General features: G+C 35.5%; 1 protein-coding gene across 1 annotated transcript; it reads left to right on the top strand.

Moving 5' to 3' along the window:
- Nucleotides 1-827: 827 nt before the first annotated feature.
- Nucleotides 828-19,980, top strand: LOC127546735 (3-hydroxy-3-methylglutaryl-coenzyme A reductase-like). The gene is given in 3 exon segments (XM_051973702.1): nt 828-891; nt 18,327-18,505; nt 18,507-19,980. Coding segments are annotated over 3 exon segments (1,200 nt in total). The 3' UTR covers nt 19,464-19,980.
- The last annotated feature ends 1,894 nt before the right edge of the window (nt 19,981-21,874 follow it).

Genomic DNA, 21,874 nt, shown 5'->3' with positions numbered 1-21,874 from the left:
CAAGTCACTTCAATCTATTTGTCTCAGTTTTCTTAGTTGCAAAATGAGCTGGAAAAGGAAATGGCAAACTATGCTAATATCTTTATCCCTAAATAGGATCACAAAACGTTAGATATGAATGAAAAATGACTAAACAACAACTAGGGAACATTCCTATGGATTCATCCAGACTCTATTTGAATATGATCCAATTATGTCATGAGGTAGACAATTCCATTGCTGGATACCTTGTTATTAGAAAGTTATTCCATATTTTGGATTGAAATCTTCTTTGAAACTTTCAGTAAACTGTCCCTCCTTCTGTTCTCTGGAGCTACACAAAGTAAGAATCCTCTTTCTTTCAAATGACAGCAGTTCAGACATTTTAAGACAGCTGGTGGGTTCCTTCCTTAAGATCCTTTCTTCTCTAGGCTAAATATTCCTACAACTGCAAATACATGGCTCCTGAGGTCCTTACTTGGCCACATTATTAAATGCCAGAAGACTTTCTGTAGAATTACCATGAAAAGTGTAGCAATCATAGAATAGGAAATGTTTATTTGCTTATCAAAATGACAGGAATGGAAAAACACTAGCCATTTAATAAGACCAAAAGCCAACAGCATCTGTTCCAGGGAGATATGAGCAGGGCCTGCTGATTTGACAGAGATTGAGTGCACTTGTGAACTTTTTTCCCCTAGGAAATCTGAATAGCAAACAGCATGATTTTAGTTTATGTTGATAGAAAGCTGCCTGACTCAGTGCTGTCTAAAATCTTTGATCAAATAATATGAATGTTCCTATTGATTTGTCAGAGATGATTAGAAATTCTTATGCAGATATTAGGGATGTGTCATTCCTGCTTTGTTGCCTGGAAATTTGCTTTTCTTGGGGGTAATCAGAAGGCTGAAGGTAAGGGGCAAGTGGAAAGAGAGAATACATATAATGGGGAAAACTTTAGGCTGGTATGTCTTAGATGTGGAAAGACTGAGGATTGCCTGAAATAGGACTTGTAAATGAGTCATTAGCTTACTGCTGGTAGCTGACTAGTTCTTCTATGGTTGGGGTTTCTAGGGTGAAGGCTGGCTTGATGTACTGGCAGAGTGGGTGGAAGTGCCTACTTGTGATTTTCCTAAGTGGTGACAATTTCTAAGTGCTCATGATTTCCACTTGAGGAGAGAGGGCTGCTGAGTCTTGACCTTCCAGTGATTATATAATGGTGAGCATTTTTGTCTCTCTAACTTATGGCCCAAGGACAGATAGTCAGGGTTTTGTAGCTGGTAGAAGTTTTGGGACTTTGTGAATTAATTCACTTTATATTCATTCAATAAACTTTTATTAAGGGTCTAGTATGTGCTGTGCTATAACTGTCCTCAAAAGAGTTGCAGCCTGGGCTTTAAAAAGTCATAATCTCTTTTTTTCACGTTGGTTATTTTCACCATTATTGCTCTAGATAGGCCTAAAAAAAAATCCAATTAATTAATTTCCGTAAATCCCTAGGGCTAAATTTTTAAAGGGTAGCCTACCTATTCATATATGTAATTTTATATCTGAAATTATGAAATGGGAAGCACAGTTATTATATCCGGCTTGTTTTGTGTATTTAAGAGGGAAATGGCTTTCATAACAAGCAACTTGGGGGCCAAATTACCTGTGAAGTAATGTGGATCCGATAAGAGCCCTTTAAAGATTTGACCCTAAACTAGAAATCAGCTTTGGTCTGATGCCTTTGGAATAACACCACATAGAGCCTTTCTTCTAAGGATTTAGAGCACTTCAGAGACGCTGGGACCCCATTTGGTAAATGACTGTTCCAGAACATTGCTAAGTGCTACCTTTATGACCTGAAAGCCCTGCCTTGGCTCTGTCCAGCACTCCGAGGAGTGGCTTCTACCTTGGCTCAATGGCTTAGTCCATTTAAAGTCCCTGAGTAAATGGGAAAAGAGCATCATAACCTATATTTGCTAGATGGGAAAAGTCGTAGTAATATCTTTGCCATCCTATAATGATTCATGCTTTTAAAAGGACTTTTGCAAAATTATTTCATTTGAGACTAACAATAAACACTGTGATCCCTGTGTCAAAAGCCTTCAAATCCCAAAAGCCCCAGGTTTACTTTAGGGAATTTCTCATGTCTCTGGTTTGGTATTGTCTTTTCCTCCAAAATGTGGGGAAATAGCTACCTGATACTTTTAAACCCTGACCTCACAAAATTAAAGAAAGTTTTATGGAGAAAAAAAATGAAAGAGTTCTCCAAAAAAGAAACTCTCCAAATGGGTAGTTTACTCATCTGTAAAATGAAGGGATTGCACTAAGTGGGCATGAAGGTCCATTCTTGCCCTAAATGTATAAACATCCCTTTCTCCAAGGGACTGCATAGCATCCTCATGTCTTTTAGGAAGCACTCCCAACAAGATTCTTCTTCTAGAACTCTTTGCATGTAATTTTAAAGTTAGGCTTTGCTTGCCATCATGGATTTTTCTACAAAGCCACACAGCTTTTTAAAAGTATTGTTCTCCTAAAACTGTGCATGCCCTTTGATCCAGCAGTGTCACTACTGGGCTTATATTCCAAAGAGAGCTCAAAAGAGGGAAAGGGACCCATGTGTGCAAAAATGTTTGTAGTGGTCCTTTTTATAGTGGCAAGGAACTGCCCATCAGTTGGGGAATTACTAAGTAATTTACAATATATGAATCTAATGGAATATTGTTCTATAAGAAATGACAAACTGGCTGATATCAGAAAAGCCTGGAAAGGCTTACATGAATTGATGCTGAGTGAAGTGAGAACCAATAGAACATTGTACATAGTAACAACAAGATTATATGATGATTACCTGTGATGGATTTGGCTCTTCTTAATAATGTGATTATTTAAGACAATTCCAATAGATATGGGATGGAAAATGCCATCCACATCCAGATAGAGAACTATGGAGACTGAATGTGCGTCAAAACACAGTATTTTCATCTTTTTTTGGGTTATTTATTTTTTCTCTCATTGTTTTATCCTTTTGATAAGATTTTTCTTGCATAGCATGACAAATATGAAAATATTTTAAAAAAGAACTGCACATATTTAACTTTCATAAGATTGTAATCTTGAGGAGGGAAGGAGAAAAATTTGGAATATAAAGTTTTACAAAAATGAAAGGTGAAAGTTACACAAATGTATTTGGAAAAATAAAATAACTATCAAAGAAAAAATAAAAGCATCGTTCTTTGGTCTTCTTTTCATAAACACTTTTGTAGCCCTCAGGGTCAGGTATTGTGCCATAAATTATTTAATCAACCAATGAGAACTCAGGAAGATAAGTCTTCCTGATTCCAAGCCCAGTGCCTACCCATTGTCTCACCTAGCTAAGATAAGAGTATTCTATCAGGAAGGAATTTCTCTTGCCTAATTGAGTATTCTTTACTTGTTCCTGGGCCAAGAAAAAAAAGGAAATAAAATCCCAAAGATTTTTCTGGGTAGGATTTTTCATGGTCTATTATGTGCCAGGGATTATGAGAGGCATTGGGGATAAAATAAACAAGCTGGATAGTTCTTGTCTATATATCATTTCCATTCTATCAGTGAGATGCAATATGGTCATAGTTAAATTCATATAGGACACATATAGGATGTCTCAAAGGTCTTAGCGAAATTTTAAGCTACTAAAGCTTATATGAAACATAATATAAATTCACAATGAATTTTTTTGGGGGAGGCATTAACAAGTAGGAGCATCAGGAAAGAACTCTTGATGGAGGTCTAGCACCTTAGCCAAGCTTTAAATCAAACTAGAGATATCAAGAGGTGGAGGATGAAAAATATTCCAGGAATTGGAAGTAGTCTGTGCAAAAGCATGGAGTTGAGAATTGGCAAACCATGTACAAATAGGCCAATTTGACTAGCGTAGAATGTGTGCGGAGGGGTTTGTGTAATCAGCCCGGAAAGGTAGCTTGGCCAGACTATGAAGGACTTTAAATGCCAAATAAGAATTTGTGTTTTAATCTAAAGGTATAGAGAACCACAGAATTTTCTTGAATGGAAGAATGACATGTACTTTAGGAATATTATTTTGACAATTGTATAGAAGAAAGGTTGGAAAAGAAAGATAATACAAAGAGACCAATTAGGGTGCTATTGGAGTAGCCCAAGTAAGAGTTGATGAGTAGCTATAGGTACAAAATTTAGTCTGTGCTGAATTTTATCCTCACCTACCACAGAGAACAATGTCTCTAGGGTGTTTAAAATTTGTCAGGAGGCACAGTTCTCTCTGCTCAACAGCTGGAGTGAAATTAAGGCCTTGATCTCTTTCAGACTATTCCCATCTGTTACTTCTGTTGCTGACCTTGGTATCACCAAATTTGTTCAGGGAGCAAGAATCCAAATACTTTCCATCTTTAGAGGAAGACTCAATTATCTATAAAAGTTTTGTTTTTTTTTTTTCCTTTGTGATTGTTGGTGGTTGTTGTTCAGTCCTATCTGGCTCATCATGACCTCATTTGGGCAATTTCCTTGTCCAGTTCATTTTACAAAGGAGGAAACTGAGGCAAACAGGGTTAAGTAACTTTCTTAGGGTCATACAGCTACTGTCTGAGACTAGATTTGAACTCAGGATGATGTCTTGCAGTTCTCTATCTATTGCCTCACTTAGCTAAGATAGAATATAGCCATCTATTTCCCTTCAGGAAGGGATTTCTCTTGCCTAACTAAGTATTCTATATTTGTTCATGGGCCAAAAAAGAAAGGAAATAAAATCCCAAAGATTTTTCTGAGTAGGATTTTTCAAATAACCCTTGAATTTCCCTAGTCCCACATAGGGTTGGGAAGTGGCAAAGGGTTTGTCCTGTAAGAGTGACTACTCATGAAATTGATGGTATTCCAGTAAGAAATTGAAACAGAGAAAAGTTATGAGAATTGTCAAAGATTACTAAACTAGTATTGGAATAATCAGGAATGAGGAAAGGATTAGTAGCTTGTTCTCTGCTAAAACTTTGAATCCTCATTTGTGTTTGAATATCTAGACATCAGAAAGCTTATTAGGAAACTTCTCCCTACCTGAGAATAGGCAAACAAATTGTCTCTTTATAATATTCTAAGATATCTATGAGTTGAACTAGATGGCCACTAAGCTCCTTCCAACTCTCAAATTTTGTGGTTCTTTGAAAAACAATATATATGCAGAAGGGCTGAACTAATGGGCTGTATATTTTTAAATCTGGGCAATAAGCATTCTTTATTTGCTTTATTTTTTCCATGTGAATGATCTTTGCTGGGCCAGGAGTGATGATTTGAATTGAAATCTGGTATTGGACATTTGTGAGTATCCAATGTTGACCCTAGCAAAAGTCACTTACCCCCTTCCTGCTTCAATGTCTTCATCTGTAAAATGGGATAAATACCTCCCAGAATTGTTATGAAGATAAAATAAGATAAAATTTGCAAAGTGTATTGCAAACTATTAAAGTGATAGGTAAATGATAGTTATAATAATAATTATCAGTTTTCACATGATCATCTCCAAAGATATTCTTCCTTTTCTCCTACACAGAGAACCATTCTTTGAAATAAAGAATAAAAAAGTGAAGGGGGGAAAAAGCATTCCAGAAATGTATGCATTCAACTCATTCTTTAATTTTGTGAGTTAAATATGTACAAGCATTTGTACTTGGTACATCAGCATATCTGGTAGTGTCAGGTAGTCATTTCAGGGTGGAGGAAAAAATGAGGACAAGCCAGAGACATAAAAACTTCCCTAAAGTAAACCTGAATCCTTTGGGATCTGCAAATTTCTGGCACAGGGACCAGAGAGGTTTGTTGTTAGGCTCAAATGAGATAAATTTTGCTTGCCTTTTAACTTTTTTTTTCTTTAGGAACAAGCTCAGTCTTAATACTTACATTTTCACCTTTTTCCTCTTTCCAGTTACACTTTTTTTTAGGGCAGGTAGGTGAAGTGGTAGATAGAATCCTGGGTCTGGAGTCAGGAAGACCTGACTCAAAATCTTCAAATCTAGCCTCAGATAATTACTAGCTGTATGACTCTGGGTAAGTCATAAGTCATTTAACCCGGTTTGCCTCAGTTTACTTACCCATAAAATGAACTAGAGAAAGAAATGGCAAACCAGTCCAATATCCTTGCCAAGAGATTCTCAAATAGAGTCATAAAGAATTGAACTCTGGTTCAACTAGTCACAAACTCTGGCGTCTGCCTCTGGTCTCCAGGTGACCCAATGCAAGTGCTAAGATAGGCTCCATCACTATCTCTTTTTCTTTATAAACTCCAAATGGAAAATTTGCTCCATTCTCTGTTATAGCCCTAATAAGGCCCAATTGTACATAGGAGCTCTTACTGATTTCAGGTCTTTTGCAGGACCTCCTGTTATGTGGGCTGCCCAGAAAATGAGGTGACCTTGTTTTTTGTTGTGAATCTAAGGAAAGTGCTGGTTTCAGGACTCAGAGCGAGCATCTGCTATATAGGCTACCTAGGTGCTATGCTGCTCCTGTCTCCTGCTATGATGCTGATAGAGGTATTTCGTTAGGTTGTTTAGAATTTCCTGAGCCCTGGATTCTTGTTCAGTGACCTATGTGGGGCTGTTTCTATCCTCCACTGATGTTCTGATATGGCAGAACTGCAATTCTGTTGACTTCAAGTTCTCTTTACCAGAGTTTGTATTAGCTTCTATCTCCCCAGAGTCATTCATTCCCTAAGCAAGCACCCCACAAACAAGTCTGTTATTTTCTACAGTTCTAAAATGAATGAGGAATTTACTGCTATTTTACTTTGGTTTTCTTATTTAGTGTCCTTTTAGATCTTTGCTGGGGTATTTATGTGGGAACAGGGATTATCTAAGACATTTCACATTGCCACCTTAGAGTTGATTTTATTGAGTCAGGACATCAAATGTGTTCTGTGACACAGTTAACATTCTAATCAATAATGATTTACACTCTAAATACTTTCTGTGGAAGCTTGGTAGTCCTGGAAGAAATAGACACCCTTTTCCTTTGTATATTTATGCTGACATTTTAACTTTGGATCCAGCATCTCTTTATCTGAAATTTGTAAACATACTAATAGAACTAAGAAGATAATAGTACTTCAAAGAATCATATCATATTATAACTGGAAGACATATTATGTGATGATAACACTGATGAAAATTTTGTTTTATATGAATAAATGGATGAATGAAGAAAAAAGTATTTATGCCAAAGATAGCAGTTAGGTGGTACAGTGGATAGAGTGCCAAAATCGGAGGTGGAAAAATTCATCATCAGAAACTAGCTGTGTGACCTTGGACAAGTCATGTAACCTCAGTTTCCTCATCTGTAAAATGAGCACAAGAAGAAAATGGCAAGCCATTGTAGGCAGTATCTTTGCCAAGAAAACTCCAAATGAGATCACAAAGAATTAGGCTAAATCCTAGAGACACAAAAAGGAAATTGAGACATTTAAAGGAACTCTTGAAATTTTAATAGAGGGACACAATAGAACAATTTAGTTTATAGGGCAAACATTAAGATCCAGTGGTCTTTTGTATTAAGATACAGGGCAATTCTCAAGGCCCTTGCATTTTTATAATACAGTGGCAAGTCAGATATCACATCTTGCAGATTCGAAGAAAACAGTTGTTTTGAAGATAGTAAGAAAGAGTGGTTCTCCATTTTAGTGACAGAACTGTAGTTGTTGACTCTCTGCTCTACCACATCTGTTCTACAAATTGAACATTAGGACAAAAGAAATCCTAGTAGGATCTAGACAAGAGTAAGCAGTGTGAGAAAAAGACCTCCTGAAGCCTCGTTATCTTTATCCTCTAGTATCCCCTAAGTAAGCAATTGGCAGTTTGGGACATTCAAGAAAGACTCCTGGCTTTAGTATTCTTATATATAGTTCTGACCTTTCCATGTCTCTTTAGTAGTAGTAGTAGTAGTAGTAGTAGTAGTAGTAAAAGTAGTAGTAGTGGTAGTGGTAGTGGTAGTGGTAGTGGTAGTAGTAGTAGTAGTGGTAGTGGTAGTAATAGTAGTGGTAGTAGTAGTGGTAATAGTAGTAGTGGTAGTGATAGTAGTAGTGGTAGTGGTAGTAGTAGTAGTGCTAATGGTAGTAGTAGTAGTGGTAGTGATAGTAGTAGTGGTAGTGGTAGTAGTAGTAGTGCTAGTGGTAGTAGTAGTAGTGCTAGTGGTAGTGTAGTAGTGGTAGTGGTAGTAGTAGTAGTAATAGTGGTAGTAGTAGTAGTGGTAGTGGTAGTAGTAGTAATAGTGGTAGTGGTAGTAGTAGTAGTAGTGATAATGGTAGTAGTAGTAGTAGTAGTAGTGGTAGTAGTAGTAGTAGTAATAGTGGTAGTAGTAGTAGTGGTAGTGGTAGTAGTAGTGGTAGTGGTAATAGTAGTAGTGGTAGTAGTAGTAAGAAATAGCTAACATCTATATAGTAATTACTATGTTCCAGGCAGTCTGCTAAATCCTTTACAATTATTATTTCCTTTGATCCTCAAAGCAACCCTGGGAAGTAGGTGCTATTATTATTCCTATTTACAGATGAAGAAACTGAGGCAAACAGAGGTTATTACTTGCCCAAGGTCACACAGCCAACAAGTGTTTGAGACTGGATTTGAACTCGTTTTCCTGACTCTAGACTTAGTGCTCTATCTGCTGTCAGATGCCTCTTTATGAATATCCCTTCCTATTACATGCCAATTACACAAGAAAATAAATCAATGAACCCATGTATCTAAGCCAAGATTGAACAGAGAAATTATATAGATAAGACTGTTCCGGCAATATACAGAGTAAATGAGTCTTCCTCTGGCAGTAAGGTGTCTTAGCTCCACCAATAGAGAAAGTGTTGATCTCATTCAAAGGGAATTCCTGAAAAGCCCTCATGTTTGAGCATTAAACTGGGGAAAGAGGCATAAATGAGATACCAACTCCTTTACATCTTGGCTTCTTTCCAGTGGCTTTCTTTCCCCTAAGAGACTTCTCTCTGAAGAGAATCTGGAACCACATGTATTCTTTTTCAGAGCTGGAATATTTTTGTTCTGCTAAACGCTTGCCAACTCTGTCTCTTGAGCAAGTACTGAACATCTAGTAATCAATCTTTACCAATGAGGAACATCTTAGGCAAAAGGGCACGAGCCCTTGATTACATTTATTGATACAGAGAAAATTTGTATTTTGGTTATTTATTTTAATTCGTCAAAGATTGGGTCTCTTTGCTGTCATGTTCAGCTTTGAAAGGGCAACTAAAGGGTCCCATCTCACCAATGATCACAAAGGCTTAGACCTTCTCTGTTTCTGACCAGGACTCTTTTTTTCCTCCTTAAACAACTTCATTCTTGCCTTCCCCATTCCTCCCATTTTTTTGATTCTGCACTTAATATGGACACTTAATCAGCTTTAGACCTACTACAGCTCAGAACATGTAAGCTGGAGATTCACAGCTTCAGCTTCTATGTGGGCATTTGTGCCTTAAGAGAACCTTCAGGTGCCTTATTTTAAAGGAGTTTTAAATTTCTGTTGGAAATACATTCGACACTGAAAATCAGATATTGAGGAAAATTTATAAGAAGAATTTTATGGAATCATCTTAACATTTCTGGCCAGAAGCGGGCTCACTTCTCTTTGGGAAGAGGGAGCACTGAGCAATAGAAGGGAGAAAAGCCTTATATTTGCCAGCATAGCACAGTCTCTCCCTTCAGAGAACAGATTGGTTTATTTTCTTCTGGGTTATATAATCTTTCTGATACACCCACTCTATATTTCCTCCTAAATATGTATAAATATGTTACTCTCTCCCCCCCTTATCATACATCCATGTTCAAAAATGGTGGAAAACTAATTTGGTTAAGTCAAGTCTTTGACCCTAAGTAGTTTGGGTTGAATCAGCTATTATCTTAGGTTTCTGGTTTTCTCAAAACCACAAGAGTCTTTCTGATTGGCCAAATCCACCTGTGCCTTCTTAGTTTGCTAATTCCTTATTTGCTCAAAACTTCTGAGATGTTCTAGGGAATCTTAACCTTTCTTAACCTCTCACATTCTGAAAACCTATTGGTCAGTGGTACCCACTATCCTACACTTGCTTGCAATGAAAATACTTTTCAGTATTTCTCACAGATCTAATGAGAGTAATTTCTGGTAGACTGGAGTGGGGAGTGGAAGATATCTTTCAGTGCAATTGGATAAACATTGATTGAGCTTATTATTTGTGGTATTTAAGGCAATGAGAAAAATTGTATAGAGAACTTTCTTTGGAGACAGGAGGACATGGGTTCAAGTATTGTTAGACTTTGGACAAGACACTTAACCACTCAGGCCTCAGTTATTGCAGAGAATGTGCTGACCTGCATTGGTAGAAGGAATTGATCACCAGGACCTTCTTATGCCATAATGTCTGATTAAAATATATCCAAGGCAATTGAATTGAGGGAATTGCAAAGGAAAAGAGCAAGAAAAAAAAGCAAAGACAGGTAAAATCCCCTGCTCTCAAGGGTCTTGCCTTCTACTGAAGGAGAGTGGGGGAGATTCTGGGACTCTTTATATCTATCACAACTATATCTCCTGCCTCCAGCAAAAGGATGCTCCATTTAGATGGTTCATTTTTACTCTGTACATCCTGGAGGCAGTCTTATTTCTAGCATTGCCTCTTCATAAGCACTGAGTGTGGGGCCTTAGTACTCCCTGCATCTCTCATTAAGTAGAAATCTTGTGCCCTTAGAAAATGTCAAGATGCCCCTTGAAACTAAAAAGGATTTGAGTGAGTTTGCCCTTCTGAATGGAAGGCAGATGTAGGAATTCACAGATGATTGCTCCTCCCTCCTCGCCTCCCAAGGGTGACCTTTCTACCCCACTACCTCCTCTAGGCACTTCTTTCAAGTGGCCCTGGAGGCTGAGTTCCTGCTTTGTTCTTCCAGCACTTGCTCACTGAGAAAGCAGGTGTTAGAAGTAATTCCGAAGCTGAAGCTCTGTCCTTGTGGGCAGTCACTTGAAGCTTTAGCCATTGGGGTAGGGCTGATTTAGCTGTTCTGGCAGATTAGATTTTAGGATAATAATATTTATTCCCTGGGGACAAAGAATAAATTCTACTTAGCACCCAGCAAAGCAAATTTCAAAGCCCCTTTCCTCATTCCCCTGTGCATTTCTTTTTGGGCTGTGCAGTGGCTTCCTGGGGGCATCACAAGTTGGGTTGGCTTAATGAACTTTTTGTCATGGTCTTTTGGATGGGATTCCAGTCATTCCACTCCCATTATAGATGTGTGACTGACTGGGGAGTTATATTGCTTTTTAATATTGGTTTAATTGAGAAGCCAAATCATAGCTTACATAATGATTCTTCCTGTCTTCAGTTTCCTATTTTCTTCACATAAAAGGCTCAGTTAATAGCCAATAATCATAGCTCTTCCTGAAAGAAGTGGAGGCGGGCTGTGATGAAGAGGTTATTCCTTCAAATTTAGGTGATCTTTCAAAGTCTTATTAGGTATGCAATTCTGCAGTATCCTTGAGATTTCTGCACCAAACAAAATATATTCTTTCATTTGATGGGAGAATATCCTCAGGGGTAATTTGGTGAGAACATATTTGCTACACACTCTCTGACTGAGCTGCAGATATAGTAATAACTATGGGCCATTATTGGTGAAATAATTATCAAATCATCTATTATAAAAACTACCAAGTGACCCCTGAGTTAATAAAACTCCAGAAAAGGTGGTCTTTTATATGTTAAGTAATATTTTATTTAGGAGATGCTGAACAAATGTTTACTGTTGTTATTTGAAGGATATATGTGTGTTTATTTTAAAATAATGACTGGAAAAATTTCTTTGAAATCGATCTCCTTTTCTTTGCCTACCAACTTTCATCTTAAGAAACTTGGGGCCTTCATCCTAGTGATTCCTTCCCCAGATACACTGATACTAGATAACATCTGACACTATTGAACATTTTTTGGTTCTGGAAAAGTTATTTGTAGTTTTTGTTCCTGTTTACTATTCAATCTTTAGTCATGGTTCTACATTTAAGACATCTTGTCAGAGTGGGAAGTGATCTTAAAACTAAATCTCTTCCAAACCTTTTCCTTTTGCAGATGAGAATTCAGGTGACTGACCTAAAGTCACAAATCAGATCATAAAGGGAAAAAAAAAATGAGAAAGAAAACAAAATGCAAACAAACAACAATAATAACAAAAAATGAAAATACTATTTTGTGATCCACATTCAGTTCCCACAGATCTTTCTCTGGGTGCAGATGGCTCTCTCCATCACAAGATCATTGAAACTGACTTGAATCACTTCCCTTTTGAAAAGAACCATATCCATCAGAATGGATCATTGTATAATTTTTTTGTTGCTCAAACAAAAATGTATTAAGCACCTACTATGTGCATGATACTTGACAAATATTTAATTGAACCCCCATTTTACAGATGAAAAAACTGTGGCAGACACAGATTAAGTGACTTGTCCAGGTCACATAGCTAATAAACATCTGAAGTTGGATTTAAACTCAGATCTTGTTGAGTAGAGAGCATAAAACTATAAAACCACTAATGTCATTTCCAGCTCTAAATCTGTACTTCCCGTATGCACACTTATTTTAGTGGGTTTGGATTTATGATTGGTGTCGTTATTAAAACATTAATTTAATTTAAAAAAAGAAATAAGCTCATCAAGCCTCCACATTTTGAATCGAAATTAAGGAGGAATGCTCTGCTCAGTAATGGTAACTCACATTCTACTACTTCACAAGTGGCAGAATTCTTTAATTACAACCATGCCACGACATTAACAGTACCAATTACTTTGTAGAATTGGAAATAGGCTTGATGAGATTCCACAGCTTGCCCACAATCAGAGTCAGTAAGTAACAAACCTAGGACTTAAAGTTAGGTCTCTTGACTCCATATGTAAGGCTTTTCCCATGACAACCATGCATAGACACATTTTCTTTGGAGTTAGACAATATGGTATATAGATTGAAATCACTTGTCTTGTGTTGAACACGTGTGAGATATATTTGAATATTGCTTCAGATTTTCCAATTTTACAATCCCATTGCCACAAAAACTAGCATATTAAGCATTCTCTTAGCTGGGATTCCCTATCAACTGAAATTTTTGCTAAATGATAGTGCCTTTTCTATTGAAACTCTCTTATTACCTGGCATTTCTGCTAAAATTATAGTGCGGTTATAACCAAGGCATAAAATGGCAAACTTGAGGTCCTGAAAGTTTCTGAAGTACCTTTTGAATTATCATAGAAACACTAAAATGTGCTCATTTTAGTTTTAATATCAAATGCATTTATTAAGATTATCATTCTGAATAGGCCACTGCTGATGCCTTGTGATAGAAAGGTAACCCTGGCTTCTGAAAAACTGTAATACCAGAGTATAAATTCTGAAACATTGAGTGTGGATTTGGGTATGCACTATATGTCTCTTAATCAAAGACCAGCCAAGCAAGATGTGGAAAGGCTTATCAGGGAACTGGCTAACAAATAATGATTTTTATTGACTTTAGAAACTCAAGAACCTTCTAGGATATAAACAGAGTTTAATATGTGCAGGTGGAAGCAAGCTTTACAAACTTAGCATTGATATCTCCATACTTCAATGATTTATGATTGTGAATGTGAGAACATATGTAACTGATGCAGATTATAACTCTTTCATAACTTAGTAGACATGGAAAACTTGAAGAGGGTAGAAAAGAGAAGAGGAGAAATTTGCATTTGAATCCTTTCTCCTTGCTGATGCAAGTCTTTGAAAATTTTTCTCCACTATAAAATGGAAATAGTACTACTTACAGTGTTTTCTTCTAGGGCTATTACAAAGATACAAAAAAAAATGAAATAACTTATGTAAATAAAGTTTAGTGCACTATATTGTCAGTTCTTATTTCATGGATTGTGTGGCCAATTTTTATTTTACTTGATGACCAATCTTTTACTGATGAGCTTCTCAGAACTTGGATAAACATCCATTGCTATTACCATACTTGAAGACTTTCTATCTTAGTAAGGTCTTCTATAGTTTACATTCTATTGCATAGTACCCAAAATTTCAGGGTCACTACCATATTGTCATGAGGCTTTGGAGTAAGACTTCAGTGGAGGATCATCATTGCTATTGCTTTTTAATTCCTTGAAAATTAATAATATGTTTCTAATGGATATGATGAGATAGCATAGACTAGCCCTGGAATCAGGATTTTTAAGTATGATCTTTGACACATATTGACATAATGATTGTAGACACAAGTTTTCACTGCCATACACTTCTCTCTGACTCTAAATTGCAGAATTCTTGTTAATCTGCATTAGCACAATGAAGTTCTTCACTGAAAATTCCCCACAGTAATGAAACCACAGGTCTGTCTTCCTTACATGGTAATTATATTAAGTTTAAAATTTTTTATTAACTAGCCCTTTCTATTCTCTGATAAGGTCAGAGAGTTCTGTGCTCAAAAATTATTCCTTCAGTTGTCTCATTCTCAGAACATGACTAGTCAATAGAGGTAAGCAAAAAAACCACAAAAGATCTTCTGTGTAATTATCATGTCTACCTATCTGCAAAGAGAACATTATATACACACGTACATACACACAAGTACTATTAAAGCCTTAAAGAGAGAACACATTCATAATCCATATGTGTTACCTAATACTATCATAGATAGATTATGAGGCTGAATGTGCAGAATAGTAGCCTTTTTGTCTAGAATTATCTAAACTAGCTGTTTAGGAAATCCTATGAAATCTCAATCTTTATTTAAATGTCAAAGTTCTGTTAATAATTCCACAAATGAACAAGGTGAGTAGAATTCCTGGGGCCCCTGAGCTGCAGAAGTTGGAGTCCCTACTGAGTCGCCAGCTGGTACTGCCTCCTCTCAGCCTGCCCAACCATTAGTTTTCTTCTTTTTTCATTGGCATTTCAAATAATGGGGAAGCTCTATCTGTCTTCCACCTGAAACTATTCAAACTTCATATGGGTTAGAGAGTACACAGAATCTTGAAGAAGTTACATCCCATTAAGCAATGAAAGTTCTTCTCAGTTAATGTGAATTACCACAAACTAAAGAAAGAAGCCCACTGTCCTAATTCCCACTTGTTAAGCTGAATGACAACTTCCCAAAACAATTTACACAGCTATATATTTATTCAGGATGTATTCCTCTGCTCTTCAGGAAGTCATGTTAATTAAGGCTAACAGAAAAAAAATCAGCAGCCTGGAAATTAGGAGGTGGGCTAGGAATTTCTGTGAATACATTACTTAGGACATAGATCACATTCATGATATTCCTTTTTTGATTTTAATATTTGGATATTATTTTTAAGATGATCTTGGTGTATATAAACCCTAAATATAGTATATTAAAAAGAGCATGGGAAAGAGGATCTGGGCTCAAATCTCTGGTCAGCTATTAGGTAGCAAGCTATAAGGAAGGGTACCTAATACATACAAAAACTTTACTACATACTATCTAATATCACAGCTATTTTTCTAAACCTTAACACCACTACTAAAAGATAAATTTCTTTAATGCAGGTGAGGGCCATATTTAATCATATTCATTTATTCATATACCCCTTATGGCACCCACCACAGCATCTTACTTTGAATTAGGGCTCAATACATACTTGTTAAATGAAAGAATGAATTTATGGAATTAATTTGAAAAGGTCCACAACATCTGATATAAAATTATGCTATTTTTGAATTGTAAAGAACCTTAAAGTTCATCTACTGTGATTGCTTCATTTTATAGATGGAGGAAACTAAAATATCAACAGGGGTTCTGCATGCATTAGGGGCCTAGTAAATGTTTAGCAAAGGCAGTAAAGGATAAAAACTAACAAAAAGTGCTATGGAGAGAGAAAGTCAGAAGAAAAAGCAATCTTGTGTCATTTCTACCATAGTTAATAGGGGCCATCATCTATTATGTATAGTGGACATCTCATAGACTATTAAACATTTAGGATGAGGTAAGAAAAGAGAAGAGAAGGCAGGAGAGAGATAAGAGAAAATAGAGGAGAAGAAATAACATTTATATTCTTTATGTAGAGAAGGTGGAAATCCACATAACTGCAACCATTCTATATGAATGCTTAGGAAAATATCTCCTCTTTATAAATCAGGGATTATTCTCACTTGGCTCTTCCTGACTCATTTGTTTCTCAATAAAATAAAGAGATCAGACTATATTAATTTCCCAGATATATGTCCATGGAAATATTTTGCCCAATTTATAAGGATTTTGGACAATTGACTGAAAAGAGATTATAGGGGAACCCCATGTTGACATTGATCATAGGACAGGGAGCTGTTTGGCAACTCCATTGTCTATTATCCAATTTTTGGTCACACTTTGAGGATGGAAAGAAGAACTTGCATTAGCAAAGGACGGGATCTTTCCCCAATAAGGACCAGAATGTAGACATCGTTGGAGGAAACTTACAGACCCTCAGAAAGAGCTATGAAAAATAACAGGATAAAAAATCCTGAATCTTGGTACAGTGATAACATCATCTCCCCTCAGAGGTGAATAGAACTCAATTCTAAATTCAAAGTCAAGAAATAGATTGGATAAATGGAAAACTACAGAAAAAAGACCACAAAAAGCTATGATGAAAGGGAAGATCAAGATACAAACCCAGAAGAAGATGATGATCTGAAAATCAATATCCATAAACAAAGTCTCAAAGCAAAATGGAGATTTGACACAAGCCTGACAGAGAAAGCCCTCAAATAAGAGCAGTAGAGAAAAAATTTAGAAAAGAAAATAGAGCAATAAAAGAAAATTGTGAAAGAAAACAGCTTGGTAAAAGAGGTAAAAATCATACTAAAGGAAATAACTCCTTGGGGCAGCTAGATGGCACAGTGGATAGAGCACCAGCCCTGGAATTAGGAGGATCTGAGTTCAAATCAGACCTCAGACACTTAACACTTACTAGCTGTGTGACCATGGGCAAGTTACTATATCCCAATTATCTCCAAAAAAAAGAAGAAAAAGAAAATACCTTCTTAAAAACTAGAATTGACCAAATAGAAAAAAGAATAAAAGTTCAATGAAGAAAATAATTTCTTAAAAATTAGAATTTGACACATGGAACCTAATGAGATATCAAGAAACAATGAAATACAGTCAAAAGACAATTGAAATTTGAAACATCTCTTTAAAAAACAATTTGCCTGGAAAATAGATTGAAGAGAGATAATTTAAGAATTATTGAACTATGTGAAAACCATAATCAGAAAAGAGCCTAGACATAATATTTCAAGAAATTATAAGGGAAAATTGCCCCAATATCTCACAACTATAGTACAAAACAAAAATTGAAAAAATTGTTTTCAATCTCTTCTTAAAGAGATCCCAATATGAAAATCCTCAAAGAATATTACAATAAAATATCAGAGCCCTCTGGTTTAAAAAAAATTATTTCAGGTAGCCAGAAAGAGACCATTCAAACACTGTGAAGCCACAGTTAGGATCACACAAAATTTAGCAAGTGGAAAGCTTGAAATATAATATTTCAGACAGCAAAAGAGCTAGAATTGCAAAAAAGAAAAACTACTCAGAAAGACTGTGTATAATCTCTCAGGAAGGAAATGGGTATTTAATGAAATAAAGGACTTTCAAGCCTTCCTGAAGTGGATGATGAAAAGGCTAGAAATGAAAAGAAAATTTGACATTCAAATTTGACATTCAAATGTAATACTCAAGAGAAACCTTAAAAAATAAAAAGAAAACAGAACATAAAAAAAGAAATTATAAGAAACATAAAAAGTTCAAATTGTTTAAATTTCTATCTGGGAAGATATTACACGTAAGTCCCAAGAACTTTATTATTATTAAGGCAGTTATAAGAACTCTACAAAGACAAAGGGCATGAGTGTAAGTTGGTTATGTTGGGTTGATTAAAAAAAAAAGATGTAAGAAAAAGATTCATTGGAAGAAGGAGGGAGATGCTGAATGGGTAAAGTTATTATACATGCAAGAGGGATACAAGAAAGAGTTTTTATAATGGAGAAGAAATGAGGGGAAGAAATGCTTAAATTTCACTTTCAACTGAGCTGGTTCAACGAAAAGAGAAAACTATATATACACATTCTAATAGGTATACAAATCCATCTTATCCAATAGGGAAATAGGAACTGAAGAGGAGAATAGGTTAAGAAAGGCAATGATCAGAAGCAAAATATACTTTAGAAGAGGGACAAATTAAAAAAAGAAAGAAAGAAAGAAAAATATAAAAGGAAAATAGGTTGGAGGGAAATGATTAATTAGTAATCATAATTATGAAGGTGAATAGGATAAATCTAATAAAATGGAAGCAGAAGGAAGAATTAAAAGTCAGAATCCAATAAGATCCATACAGAGATTATAATTATTCTTTGGTGATGGGAGCATTTTCAAATGTTATTGGATACATGCCTGTTCCTGTTGGAGTAGCAGGGCCTCTCTATCTGGATGGCAAAGAATTCCAGGTCCCTATGGCCACCACTGAAGGCTGTCTTGTGGCTAGTACCAACAGGTTGGTTGTAGAGCAGGGGTTGTAGAGCAATATGTCTTGGTGGAGGAGCAACTAGCTGTGTTCTAGCAGATGGAATGACCCGAGGACCTGTAGTAAGATTTCTCAGTGCATGTGACTCTGCAAAGATGAAGACTTGGCTTGAAAGCCCTGAAGGCTTTCAATTAATAAAGGAAGCATTTGACAGTACCAGCAGATTTGCATGTCTTGAGAAAGTGCACATTAGTCTGGCTGGTCGCAATGCCTATATCCATTTCTAATCCAAAACAGGGGATGCCATGGGAATGAACATGATTTCAAAGGGTACAGAGAAAGCACTTGCAAAACTTAATGAAATTTTCCCTGAAATGCAAATTCTAGCTGTTAGTGGTAACTATTGTACAGACAAAAAAGTTGCTGCTATAAATTGGATAGAAGGAAGAGGAAAATCTGTTGTTTGTGAAGCTATCATTCCAGTAAGAGTTGTCAAAGAAGTATTAAAAACCACTACAGAAGCTTTGGTTGAAGTTAATATAAGCAAGAATTTGGTGGGCTCAGCCATGGCTGGTAGCATAGGAGGCTATAATGCACATACAGCCAATATTGTAACTGCCATCTTCATTGCTTGTGGTCAGGATGCAGCACAGAATGTGGGCAGCTCTAATTGCATCACTCTTATGGAAGCAACAGGAACCTTAAATGAAGACCTGTATATCAGTTGTACTATGCCATCCATAGAGATAGGAACTGTTGGTGGAGGAACCAACCTGCTACCACAGCAGGCCTGTTTGCAGATGCTAGGCGTTCAAGGAGTGTGCAAAGATAACCCTGGTGAAAATGCCCGTCAACTTGCAAAAATAGTATGTGGTATCGTTATGGCTGGGGAATTATCACTGATGGCTGCATTGGCTGCAGGACACCTAGTCAAAAGCCACGTGATCCACAACAGGTCAAAATTAAACCTACAAGAGCTCTGCACCAAAAAGTTGGCTTGAGTGTCACTGAAGTTCTGAACTCAAGCATGAGAAACACACGACGCAGAAAGACACACAAAGTTAAACATCTGGAATGGAATCCATTATGTTTCCTATGAAGTAAAATAAAAACAAAAAACAGGTAGCAATCATGGTCTCAGACAAAACAAAAGCAAAAATACAGTTAACTAAAAGAATTTTACTTTTAGGGTACCATAGACAAGGTTGTAATGTCAGTAGTAAACATATCCACCAAATGGCATAGTATCCAAATTTTTAAAGAGAAAATTTAAGGAGTTACAGGAGGAAATAGAAAACAAAACTATACTTGTTAGAGACCTCAGAACTAGACTTCTCTCAGAATTAGACAAATCTAACCATAAATTAAAAAAAGACGAAAGTTAAGGAAATGAATGGAATATTAGAAGTTAGCTATGATAGACATCTGGAGAAAACTGAATGGGAATATAACATTTTTTTCAACTGTACATGGCACCTTCAAAAAACTGATAATGTATTAAGACATAAAAATGCAACAAGCAAATTCAGAAAAGCCGAAGTAGTAAATTTGTCCTCTTAGACCATAATATAATAACATTTAGATTCAATAAAGGACTAAGGAAGAATAGATTAAAATTAATTGAAAACTAATCTACTCCTAGTGACTGAGTGGTTCAAAGAACAAATCACAGAAACAATAATTTTAATAAAGATAATGACAATCAACTAAATAGTCCAAAATTTGGGGGTTATAGCTAATGTGATACTTAGAAGAAAATTATATCTCTAAATACAATCAATAAAAGGGAGAAAGACCAGGTCATTGATTTTGGCATTCAATTAAGAAATTAAAAAAACAAAAAATGTCCAATAAGTATGAAAATAGAAATCCTGAAATTCAAAAGAACAATTAATAAAATTGAAAATAAGAATACATTGAACTAATAAATAAAATTTGAATCTAATTTTATGGGAAAAACCCAATACAATCCAATAAACAATAGCTATTGGTTAAATAGATTTTAAAAAGTAAGCAGAAAACCAAGTTATCATTATCAAAAATAAAGAAGGTGAATGTACCAGTAATGATGATGAAATTAAAGCAATTCAGATATAATAAAGAAATTATTAGAAGTAATTTTGTCCAAGTATATGCCATAATAAATCTAACAGTTTAAGTGAAAAGGATGGATTTTTACAAAATTATAAACTTTCAAGATTACAAGAAGAGGAAATAGAATATTTAAATAACTATCTTCAGAAAAAATTAAACAAACCATAATTGATTCCCTAAGAAAAAATTCCCAGGAGTGGATGGATTTTGAAATGAATTCTACCAAACATTTAACATTTAATTAATAATTAATTCCAATACTATATAAACTATTTGAAAAAATAATACAAATTACTTTTATGACACAAATGTGGTTTTGAAACCTAAATCAGGGAGAATAAAAACAGAGAAAGGACTGTATAGGATATTTTACTTAATATAGATGCAAAAATTTAAAATAAAATATTGGAAAAAAGATTACAGCAATATATCATAAAGATCATATGTCATGACCAGCTGGAAATTATATGAGGAATCTGGGGTTGGTTCAAGATTAGAAAAACTATCAGCATGATTGACCATATCAACTACAAAAACAAAATTTATGTGATTATATCTATGGATGCATAAAAAGCCTTTGATGAAATACTACATCTACAGGGGATGTGGAAAACTTAGACCACATGCATTGTTCGTGGAGTTGTAAACTTGTTCAACTATTCCAGAGAACAATTTGTAACTATGCTCTAAAGGTATAAATTTGTTTATACCCTTTTATATAGTACTACCATTGCAAGGTTTGTATGCCAATGAGATAAAGAAAAAAAGGAAAATGACCTATTTATACAAAATATTTATAACAGGTCTTTTTGTGGTGGTAAAGAATTGGAAATTGAGAGTATTACTATATCTGGACGTCAAAAGAATCCTGATTCTAATATGCTTTCCTCCAATTTATATAAAAACAAATTACTAGATAAATTTCACTAAAATATCATTTGATTAATATTGTAGTTGGTTGCCAAACAAAACACTCATATTCTGTTATGGGAATTCTACCTGAAGCCTATGAAATTTATGTCGTCAAAGATTTCTGATCAAAAAGTCCTATGAGTTTCCATTATATATAGAAGAGCAATTAAACATCTTGTTGACCTTCAAAGACATTTGCAATCTGGCCCCAAGTTTTTCCTCCAAATTTCTTGCTCATTCCTCCTCTTCATGAACTCTAGATCTCACTCAAACTGGCCTATGCATTCCCAACTATGTTATGCACATTCCAACCTTGTGTCTTTATTTTTATTGGTCTCTCTATTATTTGTCTAATGAGCTACTACTCATATTCTTACAAACTGCTTGAGTTTTTTCCTTCTTTACT

Source organism: Antechinus flavipes, chromosome 2 (genome assembly GCF_016432865.1).
Source record: "Antechinus flavipes isolate AdamAnt ecotype Samford, QLD, Australia chromosome 2, AdamAnt_v2, whole genome shotgun sequence".
In the NCBI taxonomy this organism is placed as follows: domain Eukaryota; kingdom Metazoa; phylum Chordata; class Mammalia; order Dasyuromorphia; family Dasyuridae; genus Antechinus; species Antechinus flavipes.
Note: the sequence above shows the minus strand (reverse complement) of the source record. Positions and strands in the feature narration are given on the sequence as shown.